Genomic DNA, 20422 nt, shown 5'->3' on the forward strand with positions numbered 1-20422 from the left:
TCCTTTACTTCTAGGAGTCCAGGATCTCGCTCTAAACTAACCATTCATTCTAGACAGGCTGGAGGGTAGTTGGGTCTTGAGCTGCATCTCAGCACTTTGAGCTACAACTGAAGGGTATCTGAGTTATTAACAAAGGACATTTTAAACTTAGGCGAATCGGCAGACTTGAGGAACCTAGTGGGTATGCATTTCTCTTCCCAATTCATTTTTATTCTTTGATATACACACATTTACGAATAGTTAAAACTGATGTATACATACTTGCTTGTATTCTGCTTTCCTTTATGCATCTATCTTATCTGACAGAGACATTTTCCTTCATTTAATAAATATTTATGGCGCCTTGCTAAATTGCACTGCAAAATGTCAGGCATTGCTAGACTTTGGGTGTGATAGTAAAAGGCCTTTCGTGGCCTTTTACTCCTTCCCTTTTGGAGTTCATAGTTTATTAGGGAAGACAGGAAGGGCGATGTCCTGAAAGAGCACAAGGAAGAGGATGCCAGTGAGAGGGAACAGCATGTAGAAGGGTCCAGAGGTAGGAAGGAGTCTACATGTTCAGAGTGTAGGCAGAACGCCATTGCAGTTGGTGCTCAGCGAGTAGGGGCAAAGGGAGTGTGGGCTGAGGTTGAAGAGGCAGGCAGGGGTCAGGTTGGACAAGCCCTTTAAAGATGTGAACGTGTCAGGGTGTCCCTGGGCATACAGTTGTAAGCAACCTAGTAATATGATTTTAATGAGATTTCTTAAAAAAATTTTTAATGTTTATTTTTGAGAGAGAGAGAGAGAGAGAGAGAGAGAGAGAAAGAGAGAGAGAATAAGTGGAGGAGGGGCAGAGAGAGAGGGAGACACAGAATCTGAAGCAGGCTCCAGGCTCTGTGCTGTCAGCGCAGAGCCCGATGAGAGGCTTGAACTCACGAGCCATGAGATCATGACCTGAGCTGAAGTCAATTGCTAAACCGACTGAGCCACCCAGGCGCCCCTTAATGAGATTTCTTTTAAAGATCACTCTGGCGGTTCTGTGGAGTAAGGCTTAGAAAGGGGACCTGTAGGGGCGCCTGGGTGGCTCAGTTGGTTCGGTGTCCGACTTCGGCTCAGGTCATGATCTCACAGCTCGTGGGTTCAAGCCCCATGTCGGGTTTTGTGCTGACAGCTCGGAGCCTGGAGCCTGCTTCGGATTCTGTGTCTCCCTCTCTCTCTGCCCCTCCCCTGCTCATGCTCTGTGTCTCTCTCTCTCTCTCTCTCAAAAATAAATAAACATAAAAAGAAAGAAAGAAAGAAAGAAAGAAAGAAAGAAAGAAAGAAAGAAAAGAAAGAAAGAAAGAAAAAGAAAGAAAGAGGACCTGGAGATACAGGAGGGCCATTTGGATTCTTTTGCAGTTAGTTCAGGGGAAAGACTGGTTCTGGGGTCGTGGCAGGGAAGATGGGGATTACTAGCTAGATGTGAAAGATTTTGGAGAGGGTTTACTGACCATGAGATGTGAGGGGGCAGGAACTGAAGGAAAGCATGACAGCTTTCACTCGGTCATCAAGCCGGACTCCCTGGTTCCTGAGTGGAGTCTTTGGTGGTCTGACTACTTTGAAGGGGAAAGCTGGGGGAGGGGTGGCTGGGCTCAGGAACCCAAAGTTTGGATGTGTGTTGGTCAGTTTGAGGTGCCTGTGGTTCATGCAGTTCAAGCCTTCCCGCCTGCCATTTTTTTTTTTTTTAACGTTTATTTATTTTTGGGACAGAGAGAGACAGAGCATGAACGGGGGAGGGGCAGAGAGAGAGGGAGACACAGAATCGGAAACAGGCTCCAGGCTCTGAGCCATCAGCCCAGAGCCCGATGCGGGGCCCGAACTCCCGGACCGCGAGATCGTGACCTGGCTGAAGTCGGACGCTCAACCAACTGCGCCACCCAGGCGCCCCCCGCCTGCCATTTTTAAATAGCCATCTCTCCTCCGGTGGGCCATGTGTTGAGCCACCCTGCCGTTGGTGGACGCTTGGGTTATTGGCATTGCTCTGCAAGCGAGCAGCACTGATGAAGTTGTCTCTGTACAGACTTCCTTTTGGGTTGTTCCCAAAAGTGAGGTATATTTGGGGTGTATTCCCCAAAGTGGATTGCTGGGTCACGGGAAATGAATGAACCGTTTTATGGCTCTAGCTGCATACTGCCAGATTGTCTTTAGAAAGACTGAATTAATTTAAAGTGCCACCAGGAACTATAAATGTGCCTTCTAGCCCACAAGGCTGCCAACATTGGAGTTTATCATTTTAATTTATTTATGCGGCTTTAATATAGATATGTAAGGGTCCTTGGTTGCCCACGTTTACATTTCGGTGATTGCTAGGTGTCATAAGTTTATCCATGTGATAATTACCTTTGTAATTAATTACTCATGTTGTCCTCTGTCTCAGCTGTTGGGTGGAATTTATGTTAACCTCATTTGCATTCATTCGTTACATTTTTGGTTATAAGCTTTTGTTAGCTGTGTGTGGCACACATTTTTATGTTCTACTTTCAACATTATATTTAATAACAAAAATTGAGGTGAGTAAATTCTTAAACCCCCTCTTTTTTGTGTCCGAGAGTGTCTTTGGTTGTCACTGGTTTTGTTTTAATAGTCAGAAATGGATCTCTTTACAGTCGGGCTCAACCGACTATTCTGACGGCTTTGAATTTTATGCTTGATCTTTTTAACGTCAGGTTAGCTGACTTTTCTGGTCTCGAGCAGCACGTTGGTGGTGGAAACTGCATCAGTGTGTTCTGCGGGGTGTTCATCCATCTTGCGTGAGTAAAGGATTGTATGGCCGGTTCCCAAAAAAGTTTGGGAAATGCCGGATTCAGCGAAGTCACTATTTTCTGCAGCCCTCCTGCGGAGCCTCCTGGAGCCACAACAGGCTAATACGAATTGTGCCTCTGGGAGGGCTGCCATCAGGAGTATTTCCTAAACTTTCAGGCCAGGGGTTGGTACACTTTATCTGTAAAGAGCTAGATAGTGTTTTTTTGGCTTTGAGGGGCATGTGGTCTCTGTGGAAACCGCTCAACTCTGCTTTTGTGCTTTGGAAGCAGCTCTGGGCAATACCTAAAAGAATGGGCGTGGCTGTGTTCCAATAAACCTGGATTTGTGGACACTGAAATTTGAATTTCAAATTTTCATGTGTCACAAAATTTTATTCGTCTTTTGATTCTCACCCCAGCCACCCACCCCCACCGCCACCCCCCTACGCCCGCAACTATTTAAAATGTAAAAATCATTCTTAGCTCGTGGGCTATAAAAAAGCAGGGGACTGGGCTATAAAAAAGCAGGAGACTGGCGGGAGTTTCTTCCCCGTGTTTCAGACCCGAGAGCATGAGCATCCTGTTGGACCAGGTCAGGGAAACTCATTCTGGAACATGCTTGCTGAAATTCTGCTGCTCCGTTTGTCTGAAGTACACTTTATTGAAAGTAAATCCTTTCTCCTCTCTTGTGTTTTCTCGTTTGCTATGTATTGTTTACATGTTAAACCTTTTTTGAAGTGTCAGTTGGCCCTTGTTTGTCTCTTAACTCCTCACCGTGCACTCTGTATTTTGTTTTCTGTTTTTTGTTTTTTGTAGCATGCTCCAAGGCTAGTAGGGAATGTTTTAGGATTACAGCTTTCTAAAATCTGGTATCTTTTTAAAATTAAAAAAAATTTTTTTTGTTACGTTTTATTTATTTATTTTGAGAGAGAGAGAGAGAGCATGAGCAGGGCAGGGGCAGAGAGAGGGAGAGAGAGAATCCCAAGGAGGCTCCATGCTGTCAGTGTGGAGCCCAATGTGGGATTCAAACTCCCGAACCTTGAGATCTTGACTTGAGCCGAAATCAAGAGTCGGATGCTTAACCGACTGAGCCACCCAGGCGCCTCTAAAATCTGGTGTCTTTGATGCACTTCTCAGGAACTGGACATTTGCATTTTAATTGGGGTGTTTTAGGAGACTGTCTAATCCCAAGGCAATGAAGCTACCATATAGTAATGTGATAAGCAGAAGGAGTGATGATTAAAATAACTACAATATCCGGGGGGCTGACTTGTGTCTCGCGTGTTACACCCGCTTTATCTGTATTAACAATGAATCCTGAAAACAGTCTTGGGAGAGTAGTTCTCGCCATTATACCGATGGGGACACGGAGACACAGGTTGGGTCACTCGCCAAGATCCTACAGCCGGGACCTGGTGGAGCCAGCCTGCAGGGCACACGCCAGGCTAAAATAGGTCTTGTTTATGCTCTCCTGCCGGGACCGTTGCCCTGGCTGGTGTTGTTAGTGTTGCCTTGGTTTATATGAGGATTCTATAAATGCTCAGGGAGCGCAGAAAAGTGTTTCCCCTAAACCTTGACCACTGTCTTGTTTATAATGTGGCTTCCCCATGTAGGCGGGGGTCCTGGCCCACGGAATTAGCCACTGGCCTAGATGGAAGGAGCTGAAATCTGTGGTCCAAGGACTCAGTGCTGGGTGCGGGCCCTCCTCTGCATTGCAGGTTCCAGGCCAGACGGCATCTGGGTTAAGTTGTGCCTGTGTTTTTCCTTTTCCCAGTATGCCCTGAGCTCGCCTCCTTCCAGCCCTGGAGTCAGCACATTCTAGCCTCGGTGTTTCTTTATATTCGCCGACGTTAACAGCAGTCCCTGCTTTTGCCCTAGCAACAGAAGACCTTTTTAAGGCAGCGTAGATAATAGGGAATGCAAGAAGCTGACCAAATTTATATAACATACCTGGGAACAGATCTGTGTTTTGTGGAAGCTTTGTCCTTGCAGCTTTCCTCTTCATACCGTTCTTTTTCCCCTTCAAATTTGGAGAATTCCCAGCAATGTCTGCTTCTTATAAATTTGATGTGACTCTCATAATAAAATGGTCAGAAATTCTGGGGGTGCCTAGCTCTGCCTGGCTTTTGCCTTTTGAGCATCAGTTGGCAGGCTTTATGGTCACCATCTCAGGAATAACTTGCTTGCCTTGTCTTTGTTAGAATATCACAGTAACCGAGATCCCTTTTAAAATAATAGTTTGACGTGCCATTAAACATTTTCTCTAGCAAACTCAAAAGCAGTCTTCCTGCTTGCCCATTGTGAATAGGCAGAAGTCTGTCACTGCCTCGAGCTTACTCATTTTCCATGAAAAATTACTGGAATTTGATCCAGAGCAAGAATGGCATAAATACATTGTACAGGTAAACTGCAGGGGATTTTCTTTCCCGTTTGTTTGAAGGATGAGGTCATGGGATAAGACTTGTTCAAGATTTATAAACATCAGCAATCTGACCTATGTTTGCACATCTGGGTGCTTCTGGTCCTCAGTCTCATCCCAGTGCCCTAGTGGAGAAGTGACAACAGGACCGGTGTGATGTGGGCCACCAAGGTGAGTGTGGCAGCCTTGGGGGCCTTTACAGCTGGTCATTTTGGAGCTGCCTCTTTCCTCTTTTGCAATTTGGTTTATCCTGGGGTTTGCCTTTTGGCTACTCATTAAGCATTTATAGCACTCCCACATCCTGTACGGTGAGGGTTGGTACACTGACATTTGGTTATTTATCCATTATGGCTGGTGAAATCAGCATCCCGGATAAATGAAAAATTCCCAAGAACTGAAGTTTCGACTAGGGTGGAACATAAATAGTTTCTGAAGAATAATCTCATTATACCTCTCACAAGTCCAAGTCTCACATTAGTGTCATTTTTTTTTTTTTATAAAAGGAAGAGGGATGTTTTAAATTCTTCATGACATCTGGTTGTCATCGCAAGTGCCCCGCCCAACGTAATTCTTGTACATCAGGCATGGTTCTGTTAAAACGGTGATGTGTCCTTAGTGTCTTTGGAGGTGAAACAGACTGTGTGCCCGCCCACCGAAGGCTGCCAGACTTGGATTCTGATGGCTACATTGTGGAGGCCTTTTGGTTTTCTCACGTTGGCTCTCATACCTGTGCTCCAGCAGCCGCTTCTGTACCATCACACTGTAATTTGTTGCTTCTAATTGTTTGTGGTCTGCACATCCACTCACTGAGTCAATAAACACTCGTCAGGTATGTCATGAATCGGGTACAGGCCTTGAGGGCTTGTGTTAGCATCGGTATGTGAAACAGACTCTATCCTTGTCCTCATGGAGCTTGTCCAAGGTGGGAAGGCACACCTAAACTTGACAGATGTACCACTGCAAAATTATGGGTTTCATAGGAAAAAAGGGGAGGGGACAACGTGAAACCTGATTTAAGTTAGGAAGAGAAGGGCAGGGATGATATTGCAGAGGAAGTCCGATCTCTGTGAAAGATTTTGCATTTCATCCTAAGTCTTTTGTGAAGCCACTGAGGTTTTTTTTTTTTTTTAAGTTTGTATATATCTGAGAGAGAGAGAGAGAGAGAGAGAGAGAGAGCATGAGCAGGGGAGGGGCAGAGAGAGAGAGAGGGAGACAGAGAATCCCAAGCAGGCTCTGCACTGTCATCGCAGAGCCTGATGCGGGGCTCGATCTCACGAACTGTGAGATCGTGACCTGAGCCAAAACCAAGAGTTGGCTGCTTAACTGACTGAGCTACCAGGCGTCCCTCGAAACTATTGTTTTAAGCAGGGGATAAATGGATCAGATTTGGTGTGTGTCAACAAAGGAAGGCAAGAACTCAATACTGATTGTTAGACTGAGAGAAGGTCTGGGGGTTCCTATGAGTGGGCTCCTGGTCCCTGCGTTTTTTGACATTTCCTCTGACTTCTCAGACCAGGTATTAGTTGGCTTTTTTTCCTGTAAAAGGCCAGATAGTAAATGTTTTTAAGTTTGTGGGCCATCTGGTCTCTTTTGGAATTAGCCGGCTCTGCCGTTGTAGTTGAAAGCTGCTATAGGCAATACCTAAATGAATGGCTGCATTGCAGTAAAACTTATTTACAAGAATAAGTAGCATGTGCGATTTAGTTCGCTGACCCCTGGCTCAGAGGTTGCTTTGTTTATGATTTCCATGGTCGTCATTATTGAAGTGGTTCAGCAAGGAAGGAAATGCAATCCATGTGGTTGTCCCTGGCCTTGAGCTGCTTATAATCATTATGGGAAGATAAATATATACACTTATGAGGCCATCAACAAACATTACCAGCAAGATGTAATTAGTCACCGAAATGAAGACTAGAAACAGGAAATGTGATGAAGAGCTTGCTCATCTGCTTGGAATCCTAGACATAGGAGTAATTGTAAAGCCTTCGTGGAGGAGGTGGAACTTGACCTATAGCCGCAGACAGAGTTGAATATGATCTTGAAGGTTAGAGTTGAATAGGATCTAGTACAACGTACCTAATTTGACACAACACGTGAGGCAAGGTGCAACTGATCTTAAGGCATAACCTGGACGAAAACACGTCTTGTGTTTTCTAAACCTTAGTGCACATATCCTTTCTTATTCAGGTCTGGTCTTCCCACAGGCTGACAATACTTATATAGTAGATTCATTTTAATAGGGAGTGTGAGTGGGGGGAGGGGAAGGGAGAGACAGAGAGGGAAAGAGAATCTCAAGCAGGTTCCACACCTGCACGGAGCCTGGCTCCGGGCTCGATCTCACGACCCTGAGATCATGACCCCCGCCAAAATCAGGAGTCAGACGCTCAACGGACTGTCCTCCAGCTTTGTAGCTCAGGTGGGTTTTTGCCATTGACTTTGGAATTGGAGGAGATCTTAGAGGTCCCCCAAGTGCAGTGATTTGCAAACTTGTTTTAGGAGTAATCCTTCCTTCAAATGAGTTCTTACTCGGAGCCCCAGCCCCCTTAGCAAATTGGTAAATCAGAGCTGCTGTGTTTGGGGCAGAAATGGGGAGCTCGGAGCCCTACCTCCTGACCTTGCCATGGCCCACAGGTGCACGCTCCTGGCTTCAGGGGCAGCCTCGAGAACGGTGCTCTCAAGTCTGATCTGAAGATGATTGATTTTTTTCTCTCTCCTTCCATAGGTAATTGTTCACCAAATCTAGCTGCTCTGACCTCTCGAATCCATTGCCTTCTTCTCTTTCCATGGCCACCCCCTGAATCCCAGCCACCCCTGACTTTCACTTTGGCTTTCACCTTTTTTCATCCATTCTCCCCCCAGCCACTTTCCCCCTCTACTCTGCTGCCAGTTAACTTTTTTATTCACAAATGTGATTATATGTCCCCCCCCCATATAAATGCAGAGTGACTTCTCATTGCGTTTTGGATTACGATAAAAATTCAGAGCCTCTCCAAATTTAACTATGGCCACTGTGTTGCATTTGAGGTAGAGCCACCTAAACTTTTTTCGTTCTTGAGCTAAGCTTTATTCTGCTTCAGGTTTTTTTTTTTTTTTTTTTTAAGTTTATTTATTTATTTTGAGAGAGAGAGAGAAAGCATGCAAGCAGGGAAGGGCGGAGAGGGAGGGAGAGAGAATCCCAAGGAGGCTCTGCACTGTCAGCACAGAGCCCGATGTAGGGCTCGATCCCACAAACCGTGAGATCATGACCTGAGCCGAAACCAAGAGTCAGATGCTTAACCGACGGGGCCACCCAGGTGCCCCTCTGCTTCAGAATTTTGCTGTGGGGCTCCCTCTGCCTAATCCGCCCTCCCTTCCCCCTGCGCAGAATTAAATTCTGCTTCCCTGTCCTTCGGAACGGCTCCAAACACGTCCATAACATCCCTGAGCTAGGAAGCATGTGCTAACCTCCCCCTCACGGGACTCTGTGTTTCTCCTTAGCAGTAATCTCAATTGGAATTAAGTAATACCTGATGTAATTCGTTGTTTCTGTCCACCTTGCTTTAGAAGGTGCACTGCATGGGGCTGGAATGGAGTTCACAGGGCTCTGTTGTCAGCCGGTGGCATGGTGCCTCGTATACACGTAGTAGGTCTTCACTACACGTTTGTCCAGTGCGTTCAAGATGCCTAGTTCTGCACAAACCTCATTTCTAGCGTTCAGTCCGGGTGAGATGCTGAGGCATCATTGTTAACTCCGTGTGTAGGAGCCAGAATTGCCTCCTGTAACATGAGGTAATTGAAAGGTCCATTTTTAGAGCCCCATTGTCTATAAAGTGGGTTACTTAGTATGATGCAGTTAAAGAGCCCCGAGCTTTGCTTCAGTTGGAAATCTGACAAATTATTCCAAAGGAACAGAGAACTGAAACATCTACTTAATGAGTGGCGAAGAGCGGGGGTGCAGTGGGATCTGGAAGTGGGTTTTGTGTGCCGCCGCGGGGCCGGGGGGGGGACCTCTGGTAACTCGGTAGTCAGGGGCTGATGCATCCCTGAGAAGTGTGCACCCTGGGGAGTGAAGTGAAGCTATAGAAGACAAGCTTCAACCCCATGCCTGGACACACACACACACACACACACACACACACACACACACACACACTGCTATTCACCACTATGCTTGTTCTGCAGAGCCACCCTGGAGTAGATGCCTGGCTGACTGTCTAGCCTTGCACAGGTAGGGGCCAGACTCAGAGCCCATACGTTGCACAGCAAGGTGGTGGTTGTCCTGACCACCACTCTCTGGCCAGATCTCCTGTATGTTCTCTGATTTATCTCCTTTACAAAAGTGTAATAACCTGCCATTTGGGTTGTTTATACATCTTTCAAACTTCCAGAACATTGTGTCCATCTAGAAGCACTTTTGCACTTAGAAGCTACATATAAAGGAACTTGGAGCAACACAGAGCAGGGCCACTTTTGCGACCTCTTGGGTCGGTCCTTAGTGTCAAGGAGATGGGGACAAGATTTGTCCTCATGTGCTTGACAAATGGAACTTGGGCTCCACACGATGGTGATGGGCTTTCTTCCCTCAATCTAATATGTCTGCAATGCTCAGAAGAGTATGGCTGGGCTGATTTTGCAAACAGAAAGACCAAGAAAAGGAAAGAAAGCCAGAAGCAAAAAGGGGATGATAGAGAATTTATCATTATTAAGCAGGAGATTCTTTTTCTTCACAGTCCAACCTGCAGTTAAGTTTCTTACCGAGAAAAATCAACCACTAGCTCTTTTGTGTGTGTCTCAGATTAAAGAAATGATGACTAGATTCTCACAAGCTAAAAATTTGTTTTCAGTATTGTTGTTTAACTGGAGGCGGCCCTGGGAGAGAGTAAGGGATGATACTTTTGATTCAATTAGTTAAATTTTGCGGTGGAGGGGAATTGAATCTAGGGTTAAGTTGCAGGGTGCTAAGGAGACAGGAACTCTGATCAATTTTTGAAAAAATTCTGCTTTTATTCTCCTAGTTATTGGTTCTAATTTAGAAGGAAATTGCCCTGATGGGTATCTGGTAGTTTGAGGCAGCCATTATTTTCTTGACGCTTGACCTTTCTCCATTTTGAGGAGGGCAGTGGGAACTTTCTTGTTGGACCCTCTCAACCTTCATTCATGCAGAAAAGCTCTCTCTTAATATTCATTCTTAAATATTTTTCTCCCCTCTCGGAAGGACCTCAAGATTTAGTACCACAAATATAATTTACTTTCTCTGAAGTTTTCAGTTTGGAAGCTAGTGTAAAATCTAGCTGGGTGAAGTTTCCGTCCTGTGAATTAAATTTATATCTGTTGAGTCCCTGCTGGACCCAGCTTTGTGTTTGGACCCCCTAGGTGTCTGTAGGTCCATGCTCCTGCAACCACGGTCTTCAGAGGCTGAGCAGAACAGGATGTACATCTAAAAGCATCGACTCTATTGTTGAAAGCAAATTAAGAATGCCAAGGGCCTGCCTCTGTTTTGCAAATAAAACAAAACCAAAAAATGTTTGGCGTTGCATAGAGAAAAGCTTTGAAAAAATCATGCATTGTCAGTTAACCCCATGTGAGCAATCTGGTGCCATAAGGAGAAGTAGCTTAAATAGACGTCGTCATACTTCTCAGTTGTTTTGTCCTGGTCCCAAGCAATGGCAACTTAACATTTGGGCCACGAGAAGGAAGACAGCTATTCAGGAAGTTAGTTTCTTCTTGCATTAGGACTTTTCACTTCTACACAGCATTTAAAAACAGTTTTTTTTTTTAATTTGAAAAAAAAAAAATAGGTAAGCTCTATGCCCACCATGGGGGTTGAACTCACGACCTTGAGGTGAAGGGTTGCAAGCTCCACCAACTGAGCCAGCCAAGCGCCCCTGTATAGCATTTTGAATATGAACTACAAAGTGTTTTCATGTTCATATTCTCAGTTGATTTTTTGTAATCGATTTGAGCGGTATCATCAACTTCATGTCACTACAGACAGAAAAAGAAGGAAGTTGAGGCACAGGTCACGCAACAAAACCAAATCAGGCCTCAGGATGGAATCAGAGTCTTGGTCTCTTCCTACTGTGTTGAGAGGCTATGGGACCGGTTGGACCTCTAATGGGAGCGATGGTGGTTGTGGTGTTCTTTTCTTTCTTCTCCTCTGTTCCCATCTAACACCTTCTTGGTTTTTATCCCTTCTCCCTCCCTTTTTATTTCTTTCAGCTTGGATTCCTTAGCACCACCACAGCTCAGCCAGAACAGAAGGCCCCAAATCTCATTGGCAAATACCACCATGTGGACCGTGCCACTGGCCAGGTGCTAACCTGTGACAAATGTCCGGCAGGAACGTATGTGTCCGAGCACTGTACCAACACAAGCCTGCGTGTCTGTAGTAGCTGCCCTGTGGGGACCTTTACCAGGCATGAGAATGGCATAGAGAAATGCCATGACTGTAGTCAGCCATGCCCATGGCCGATGGTTGAGAAATTACCCTGTGCTGCCTTGACTGACCGAGAATGCACTTGCCCACCTGGCATGTTCCAGTTTAATGGTACCTGCACCCCCCATACGGTGTGTCCTGTGGGTTGGGGCGTGCGGAAGAAAGGGACAGAGACCGAGGACGTGCGGTGTAAGCAGTGTGCTCGGGGTACCTTCTCTGATGTGCCTTCTAGTGTGATGAAATGCAAAGCATACACAGACTGTCTGAGTCAGAACCTGGTGGTGATCAAGCCGGGGACCAAGGAAGCAGACAACGTCTGTGGCACACTTTCGTCCTCCAGCACGACCTCACCTTCCCCTGGCACAGCCATCTTTTCATACCCGGAGCACATGGAATCCCATGAAGTCCCTTCCTCCACCTATATTCCCAAAGGTAACTTAACCTCATGAGTTACTTATTTGAAAAAGGCTTTGAGCCCAGTGGAACTACCGAAAATGGGCTTCTACAGAGGATGTTTTCTCCATTTTGTATATTCCAAAGTCACCCTTTGAGGAAGGGGCCTCCATTTCGTGGCTAATTTAATCTGGCTTCTTTGCATGTATTAGAAACATTTAGACTCAGGTTTTCTGTTGGGGGGGGATCAAATATCTAAAAACTAGGTCACATCAAGTTTAAAAATAAGAACGAGAGAAATAAAGATAGTGTGTGGCCTTATGTAAGTCACTTCTTCAGGCCTTGGTTTTCAAACTTGTTAAATACATGATGTTCAAGGTTCCGTCCAGACTCAAAGTTTTCCAATATGGAATCAATCCTGGATAGACACAGCCAGGAGGAAAGAAGGAGGGATAAGGGCAGAAAATACCATGATGCCTGGAAGGGAAGGATGAATATTAGAAACAAGTTGGGGCATAAAAGGAGAAAGAAAGAAGTTTCAGGAAACAAGCACATTTGTAGCATGTTGAACATAACTGGCATTCACATTTGGAAAATAATAAGTTTAATTTTTTTTCTTTAAAAAAAGTTTTTTAATGTTTATTTTTGAGAGAGAGCCACTGGGGGAGGGGCAGAGAGAGAGGGAGACAGAGAATCTGAAGCAGGCTCCACACCATCAGCACAAAGCCCGACATGGGGCTTCAGCCCACAAACTGTGAGGTCATGACCTGAGCCAAAGTCAGACGCTCAACCGACTGAGCCACCCAGGTGCACCTATAAGTTTAATTTTTCCAATTATTTTTAACTTTATGCCCTTTGTCAAGTATCTTAGTTGTTAGGATTTGGACGTCAGGCAGAATATAAAATTTATTATTTATTTCCAAGTCCTTTTTGATTAATTTTCATGAGATGTTAGCCAACTTGAGTTGTGCTTTCTAGCATACTCTTTGTGTGTGATTACACTGGACCTTCATGATAACTCTGTAAGGAGGGCCTTCTCACAACCGCCATTTTGAAATGAAGAAATGGGCTCAAAGAGCTCAAATGAACTGTCCAGGTTTTCTCAGTGAAGGATGCAGTCTAGGTCCTGTCTCTTGGGACTCGAAATCCCTGGCTCTCACACCAGGAGTATGTGCAAGCTTCTCTGAAAGAAGTCCACTAAGCTGCCCAAAATTTACTAATCTATTAATAGCCGATGCTAAGTCCTGCTTTGTTTCATTCACTGACTTTTCTCACCAAAGCTTTCCCTGGTTGGATTTGGAACTGAGTTTGAGCTCTTTTTCCCTACCTTAGTTATAGTCTCAATTTTACCATTGTATCCTGAAATGGTCAAAAGGAGGAGGAGTAAAGGAATTAGATTAGTTTTGTGAATAATCAGCACAATTAAGAGTTGACTAGAACCCTGAACATTCATGGCTCTGCTCTGAACGTGAAGCGTAGGAGAAGCTGCCCTGAAGCTCAGATGTTGGGTCCCTGAGGATGCTGTTGGTTTTGCCATGAGGAAGTGAGTTTAGCTGTTAGGTTTAGTTTTTACCTTCCACGTAAAAGTGCCGTTAGAGTCCTTACGAAAACGTGCAGTATAAATTACTCTTAAGCTCCAACAGTTCACATCTTGCATTATCTGGCCTGGTTTGAAGATGAACAGGAAGAGGAGGAATGTACAGATCCCCAAATATAGAAAAGCTCTCCCCCCCTCCTTTTTTCTAGGCATGAACTCAACAGAATCCAGCTCTTCTGCCTCTGTTAGACCAAAGGTACCGAGTGGCATCCAGGAAGGGACAGTCCCCAACAACACAAGCTCAGCGAGGGGTGAGGAAGGCGTGAACCAGACCTTCCCAAACCTCCAGGTAGTCAACCACCAGCAAGGCCCCCACCACAGACACATCCTGAAGCTGCTGCCATCCATGGAGGCCACTGGGGGGGAGAAGTCCAGCACGCCCATCAAAGGCCTCAAGAGGGGTCACCCCAGACAGAATTTACACAAGCATTTTGACATCAATGAACATTTGCCCTGGATGATTGTGCTTTTCCTGCTGCTGGTGCTTGTGGTGATAGTGGTATGCAGTATCCGGAAAAGCTCAAGGACTCTGAAAAAGGGGCCCCGGCAGGATCCGAGCGCCATTGTGGAAAAGGCAGGGCTGAAGAAATCCATGACCCCAACCCAGAACCGGGAGAAGTGGATCTACTACTGCAATGGCCATGGTGAGCCTTCTTTTCTCCTTGCTCACAGATCCCCATGCCTGTCCTTTCTTAGTCCTTGCTGCCTGAAGGAGTGGGAAATGCAAAGTTTCTGGAAGCTGCTGTATACCATGTGCCGTTGGATCTAGTTGTGCTGTGAAAAATGAGGTGGTCCGCATTTGACGTAATACATTCACAGACAATAACCACTCTGCCCTTTTCTCCCCGGCACATTTAAAGGAGAATGTTGACAAATCAGAGACCTGAGAATGACCCTTAGGGACTTTGTTCAACCGTGTCATTTAACAAGCGGGGAGATAGAGTTCAGGGAAGTTTGGCCGTGTCCTTGACCCAGGCTGGTTGTTTGTTCAGCCCAGATGGGGCTGACTCCGTATCTCCTGACTGTTAGGTCCCTTGCTTCTACAATACGAGGCTGCTGGAAAAATAGAGGGTGAAAAACCCATCTTGTCTTCATTAAGTTTGCCTTTTTGAATCTGAACCTTGCTTTTAGATTCCTGTCACTTTCTCACAAGTGCATTTCCCCTCCTTGTGTTTTGAGGATCCCATTTCTATCAGGAGGCTAGGAAAGTCTTTTAGATTATAGACACCCAAAGCTTACTCTACTGGTTATCGTCCGAAGCTGGACCCTGTGTCTTCTACCGAGCGGTCAGTGTGTGCTGATACAGGCTAGAATATTTCAGTTTTTCCTTTTTTCGAAGGCTAAAAACAGCCAACAGGACGTGTCCCAGCAGCCAAGTTTGATGTGACGAGTGCAGTTTTAAACTGGTGGTAGTAACTTCCCTTTCTTTGAATCCTCGGGGGCTCAATCCAGTGGGGTCACAACCTGAGCCGAAATCAAGAGTCAGACGCTCAACCGACTGAGCCACCCGGGCACCCCCGTGTTGAGTCTTAAAAATGTTTATGCCCTTTGCCCCAGTAATTCAGTTTTTGTGAATCTCTCATAAAGGCATAAAGCGGAAATACTAAAAAAAAGATATGAGCCCAAAGACCTTAAACTTTTAACTCAGCATGTTGTGTAATAAATAAAAATTAAAAATAATCAATCGAAGGCCTAGTTTTAGGGAAATGAATAAGTAAATTATGGCATATCCATGTAGTGGAATACGGTGTTGACATTGACGATTTAATGAGGTTTTGTTCTTTTTACCCGCGACATAGGGAAATGTTTACACTAGCTTAAAAGAAAAACAACAAAGCCAACCCAGGCTACGCACTTTACACAATAAAATCCTGGTTCTCTTAAAATGTTGGGAAAAGACTGAAAAGAAATATGCCAGAATAAAAATAATGTTTCTTTCAGTTTGGTGGGGTATAGTGGAATTTTTGAGTGCTGTTTTCCCCTTCTTTATTAGTTTTCTGTTCTTTTCCCCAAATTTTCTATAATAAGCTCATGCAATTTTTATAATCAGAAATTTAGGGAAAGTTAAAAAAAAAAACCCAAAACTCATTTTGCTTCCTTTTGCTAGTCTGAGTGAAAATCAGACTGGGGGGAACATCCTGTTTGGGATAGAGCCTGCATAGATTTGAATAAGATGTCTCTTTGCAGGCAACCCAGCTGGGGAAGGAAAGCTTCAATTAATTCTCCCCTCCTTTTTCATAAAACGTAGTTTTATTTGGACATAATTTCAGACTTATGGAAATATTGGCCATAGTACAAAGAATACCGATATACCTGTGCCCAGATCGACCAATGGTTAACTTTTGTCCTTTTGCTTATTTGCTCTTTTTATATAAAATTACATACAGACTTTGTGTTGTGACATGCGTAATAACACAGACGAGTTTGTTACATATAGCATAATGTTATATAATATATATAAAATAGTGTTACATAATACGTAGTGTATATATGCAGACTGTCCCTGACTTAATGATGGTTCAACTTCAGGTGTTTTGACATTACGACGTTGCCAAAGTGATATATACATACATTCACTCCAAATTGTACTTCAGATTGTGAATTCTGGTCTTTCTGGGCCAGTGATGTGCAGAATGATACTCTGTCATGATGCTGGGTGACAGGCATCTCTCAGTCAGCCACGCGGTCACGGGGGTGAACAACCAATACACTTATAGCCCTGATGTACCCAAATAACCATTCTGGTTTTCACTTTCAGTACAGTATGCAGTAAATTACACGAGGTACTCAACACTTTATTGTAAACTAGGCTTTGTGTGAGATGATTTTGCCCAACTGTATGCTAATGTAAGTGTTCCGAGTAGGTCTAAGGCAGGCTAGGCTTAGCCGTGATGTTTGATAGGTGAGGTGTATTTTTCTCTTAGTTGAGAATAATGAGTTAGGTGTATTACATGCATTTTCAACTTACTGTATTAAATGATACTTTCAACCTGCGATGGGTTTATCAGGATGTTACCCCATCACAAGTTAAGGAAGACCTATATACATATGTACATGCATACAATAATTTTTCTGAGTCATTTCATGGCCCTTTAAGCCTAGGTACATTAGTATACATTTCTTAACAGTAAGGATAGTCTCTATATTTTTTTAAATTTTTTAAATTAAGTTTTTAAATGTTTATTTTTGAGAGACAGAGAGAGACAGAGTGCGAGCAGGGGAGGGGCAGAGAGAGAGGGAGACGCAGAATCTGAAGCGGTCTCCAGGCTCCGAGCTGTCAGCACAGAGCCCGACGTGGGGCTCGAACCCACAAAGGGTGAGATCGTGACCTGAGCTGAAGTTGGACGCTTAACTGACTGAGCCACCCAGGCGCCCCAGGGATACTCTCTTTAAAAAACGTAGTCATTTTCAAACTTAATAAATTTAACATGGATACAGTATTTTTATTTTATTTTATTTTATTTTATTTTATTTTATTTTATTTATTTATTTTTAACATTATCAAGAGCTCCTGGGTTTATTTTTTTTTTTTTGGATACAGTATTTTAATTCACTGCCCATATTCCAGTGTTGTCAGTTGACCCAGTAAAGCCCTCGATGGATAGCGTACCTTTTTCCTCTGGTCCAGGATCGGTCTAGGATCAGCTATTTCATTGAATTGCCCTTTAAATGGCCAGTCAGGACACTTGTTCTGATATATCTAATTAGGAGAACACGAGCCAAGAACATCTTGCTGGATTCTGTAAATGTCCGGAACCCTCCTCCTACTTTATTAAAAAAGTGACTCCATTCTTTAGTAGTCGCACTTACCGATTAGATCGCGGTCATAGCTGTCAGAATTCTTGAGAACACTGCGAGTTAAAGAAGTAAAACTGGTTCAGCGGTAGAAAGCAGCTTAATTCAGTGACCTTTAGGCATTCTTAGGACCACCTTGTGTCCCGTGCCCTTGTGTCCCATGCCTGTGTCCTTGAAACAATCTCCTGTCTCATAAAAAAGAATGGAAGTGCCAAGTCAAATAAAACCATAACTCCTGCGTTCAAATCAGTACCTCGGGGTTATGCTTTTCCAGCTAAATCACAGTAGTCTCATTCGGGTACAATGATCTCTTCCCGTATTTAAACTTTCCCCCCAGGTTTTTGCATTGCAATGTTTATATTGCAAAAAGTGTGAAGACCTAAGGAAGGTCTCTTCTTTCCAAATTGCTATTCTCAAAGGTCCAACCAGGTAAAATCCCATTACAAAGCAAGGTTCTGTTTAATAACCGTCCCAGGGGCTCAGAGAGGCCTCTAGAAACAATACCTTGTTGATCTGATTGCAGTGAGTTCTGGGCAGCAGATAATCCTGTATAATAAGATCTTTTTGTGATCCTCACCCATTTCACACTGAGTTGTTCATGAGGATGAGAGGGGATAAAATCACCTAGCCCTGGGGCGTGCTCTATAAGAGATCATGTACATGTAGGACTTCACTTATCTCTCCCTACCTTAGCAACCCTGGCTGTGATCCTGAGTGCCTCATAGACCTTCAGCACTCTGACGCGGGGCCATTGGTTCCCATCCGTTTTCCCAACAAGAGCCTCTCCTTTATTTGGCCCCACTCAGCCCTCTTTACCTACTATGGACTTAGGTTAGGGGTTTTAAAGTTGAATTCCTGCAAACTGCAATCCTGCTTTCATGGAATCCTAGTGTTGGAAACACCAGATGAGACGTTATATGGCCAAGAGGATCGAAGACCGAAGGTGCTGTGGTACTTGTATACTTCCTTTTTGAAGTCGTAGCAATTTTATGTCTGGTTGATTGGGTCTGGACTGTGGTTTCCTGTAATGCATCTATTGCAGCAACAGAATTAGAAGTCCCTTCAGAATTTTAAAAAATTTATTTATTTATTTTGAGAGAGAGAGAGAGAACACGCACGTGGGAGCGGGAGCGGGAGAGAGGCAGAGAGAAAGGGAGAGAGAGAGAATCCCAAACAGCAGGTCACCATCAGTGCAGAGCCTGATGTGGGGCACAGTCTCACGAGCCATGAGATCATGACCCAAGTTGAAATCAAGAGTAGGCTGCTTAATGGACTGAACCACCCGGATGCCCCAGAAGTTTTATACGTAAAAATCTATGTCACTCTTTATTACTGCATCATTAGTGTCCTCAAGATGTATGTCTGTTGTTAATGGTCCATTTGTCATCGTTTTGTCACTTTTAAAAACGTTCCTTCTTTCTGTAGTATAACCCCAACATAATGGGTCAATGGTGGGACCAAAATGTTCCATTTAATTTAAAATGAAGAGAAGTGTGGGTTCACATTCATTGGGAGGTCACATGGGAAACAGCAGTTTTTGTTTGATCTGCTTTGTCACAAAAAGCACAAACGCAAAGATAGTGAAATTTAGCCTGTGCACAACTGGCCATACATTGCAACGCGAGAGGCTCAAATGGTCTCAAAATAGTCTCTCTATTCCCTTCCTGGTAACCATGGAAGAGAGAGAACTGTAGCTGAGGGGATGGCTGACGACGGGAATCTGTCGCCGCTCTCTCATGGCTGTTCCTTTGTGGGCCATTTCTAGTTACCTTTCCTTCCTTTCTTCCCCTTCTCTCTCCATTCCCACTTCTCTCTCTTCCTTCCTGTATTCCTCTCTTCCTTCCTTCCTTCCTCTTTACCTATTTGCAAAAAGTGTGAAGTTGCGATCCTGGGCAACCTATTGTCCGAGGGATTTGGAAGGGGAAGTTTGAAAGGCAGGGCGAGGAGTGGAAGTCATCCCGAAAAATGCTTCTATGGATAAGAGAGGAGAATACAGACAGGAGGCTCTGCAAGGTGATAAAGGGAACAAAAAATGGACAGTATTTCTCCTCGATCGTATTTCCTTTCTCTCTCAGACTTCAGGATATGGAGAAAAATGAGGAATAAAAGAGTGAGAGACCAAGGAAGTGGATTTATCTCGTTTAAACTGAACTTGGCTCCTGACTAGCACCTTCTGAGTTCTGTGTCTCGGGGAGACAGTAAGCATTGGCCAGGGACGGTGAGCCCTTCTGGTGTGGCTACTTCAAGCACATGACATATAAGGACAGCGGCATCTCCTAGAAATTGACTGCAAAAACAATAGTACACGCGGCGGCTGGTGCACTCTTTCTCAAGCAACTCTTTCGCAGCAAAAGGGGAAAGGACTCATTCTGTAGAACTAGATTCTAAGATGCTATTTCTTAACTCCTTTTGCTCTTCTTGTCTGGCACTGTTTAACTGTTTGTGTCTATGTGGTTTGTCTCCCCACATTGTTTCCAAGTTCTTAGAGAGCAGACACTGGGTTTTATTGTGTGTCCCCAGGCCTGGGCAATAGCCCAGGGCCCTCAGAGGGGTGGTCCGGAGTCCAGCTGGCCCATGTGGTAGCCACCCGAGCTATTTCACGTAAAGGTAAAAGTAACTAAAATTAAAAAAAAAAATCAGTACCTCGGTTGTGCCAGCCACCGTTCAGGGGCTCAGTAGCCACATGTAGCTAGTAATTGCCAGATTGGACAGGACAGCTCTGAAACATTTCCATCATAGAAAGTTCTATTGGATAACACTGGTCTAGAGCAACCATGAACTAATTAATCTAACTTATCCTTTTCCAGGTTGCATTGTTTTCCATTCAAATATTGGATTTTTTTCCTTTGGCTTATAATCATATTTGGTGTGAGGGATTTCACATAAAGATCTTAAGGTGGGTTCTTTACACGAAATTGCCGTAGATACCAAGGGTTATTATTCGGAGCTAAAGGAAGCTTTCGTGACAGTAGTGCTTTAAAATATGCAAAAACCAGCTACAAAATTTGCTGATATTCCTCCATCTGATATGCTTCTCCAATGTGGAA

At 44.4% G+C, this 20422-nt stretch overlaps 1 protein-coding gene across 1 annotated transcript in view; it reads left to right on the plus strand.

The window, feature by feature from the left end:
• Positions 1-20422, plus strand: part of TNFRSF21 (TNF receptor superfamily member 21) — a 70278-nt gene that overhangs the window by 7945 nt on the left and 41911 nt on the right. The window contains exons 2-3 of the mRNA XM_047102459.1: positions 11374-12022; positions 13730-14224. Of these exons, the coding sequence (XP_046958415.1) occupies positions 11374-12022; positions 13730-14224 (1144 nt within the window). The remainder of the gene's footprint in view (positions 1-11373; positions 12023-13729; positions 14225-20422) is intronic.

This window comes from Lynx rufus, unplaced genomic scaffold (genome assembly GCF_022079265.1).
Source record: "Lynx rufus isolate CCGP_SWC_20201006 ecotype Redwood Valley unplaced genomic scaffold, mLynRuf1.p SCAF_6, whole genome shotgun sequence".
In the NCBI taxonomy this organism is placed as follows: Eukaryota; Metazoa; Chordata; class Mammalia; order Carnivora; family Felidae; genus Lynx; species Lynx rufus.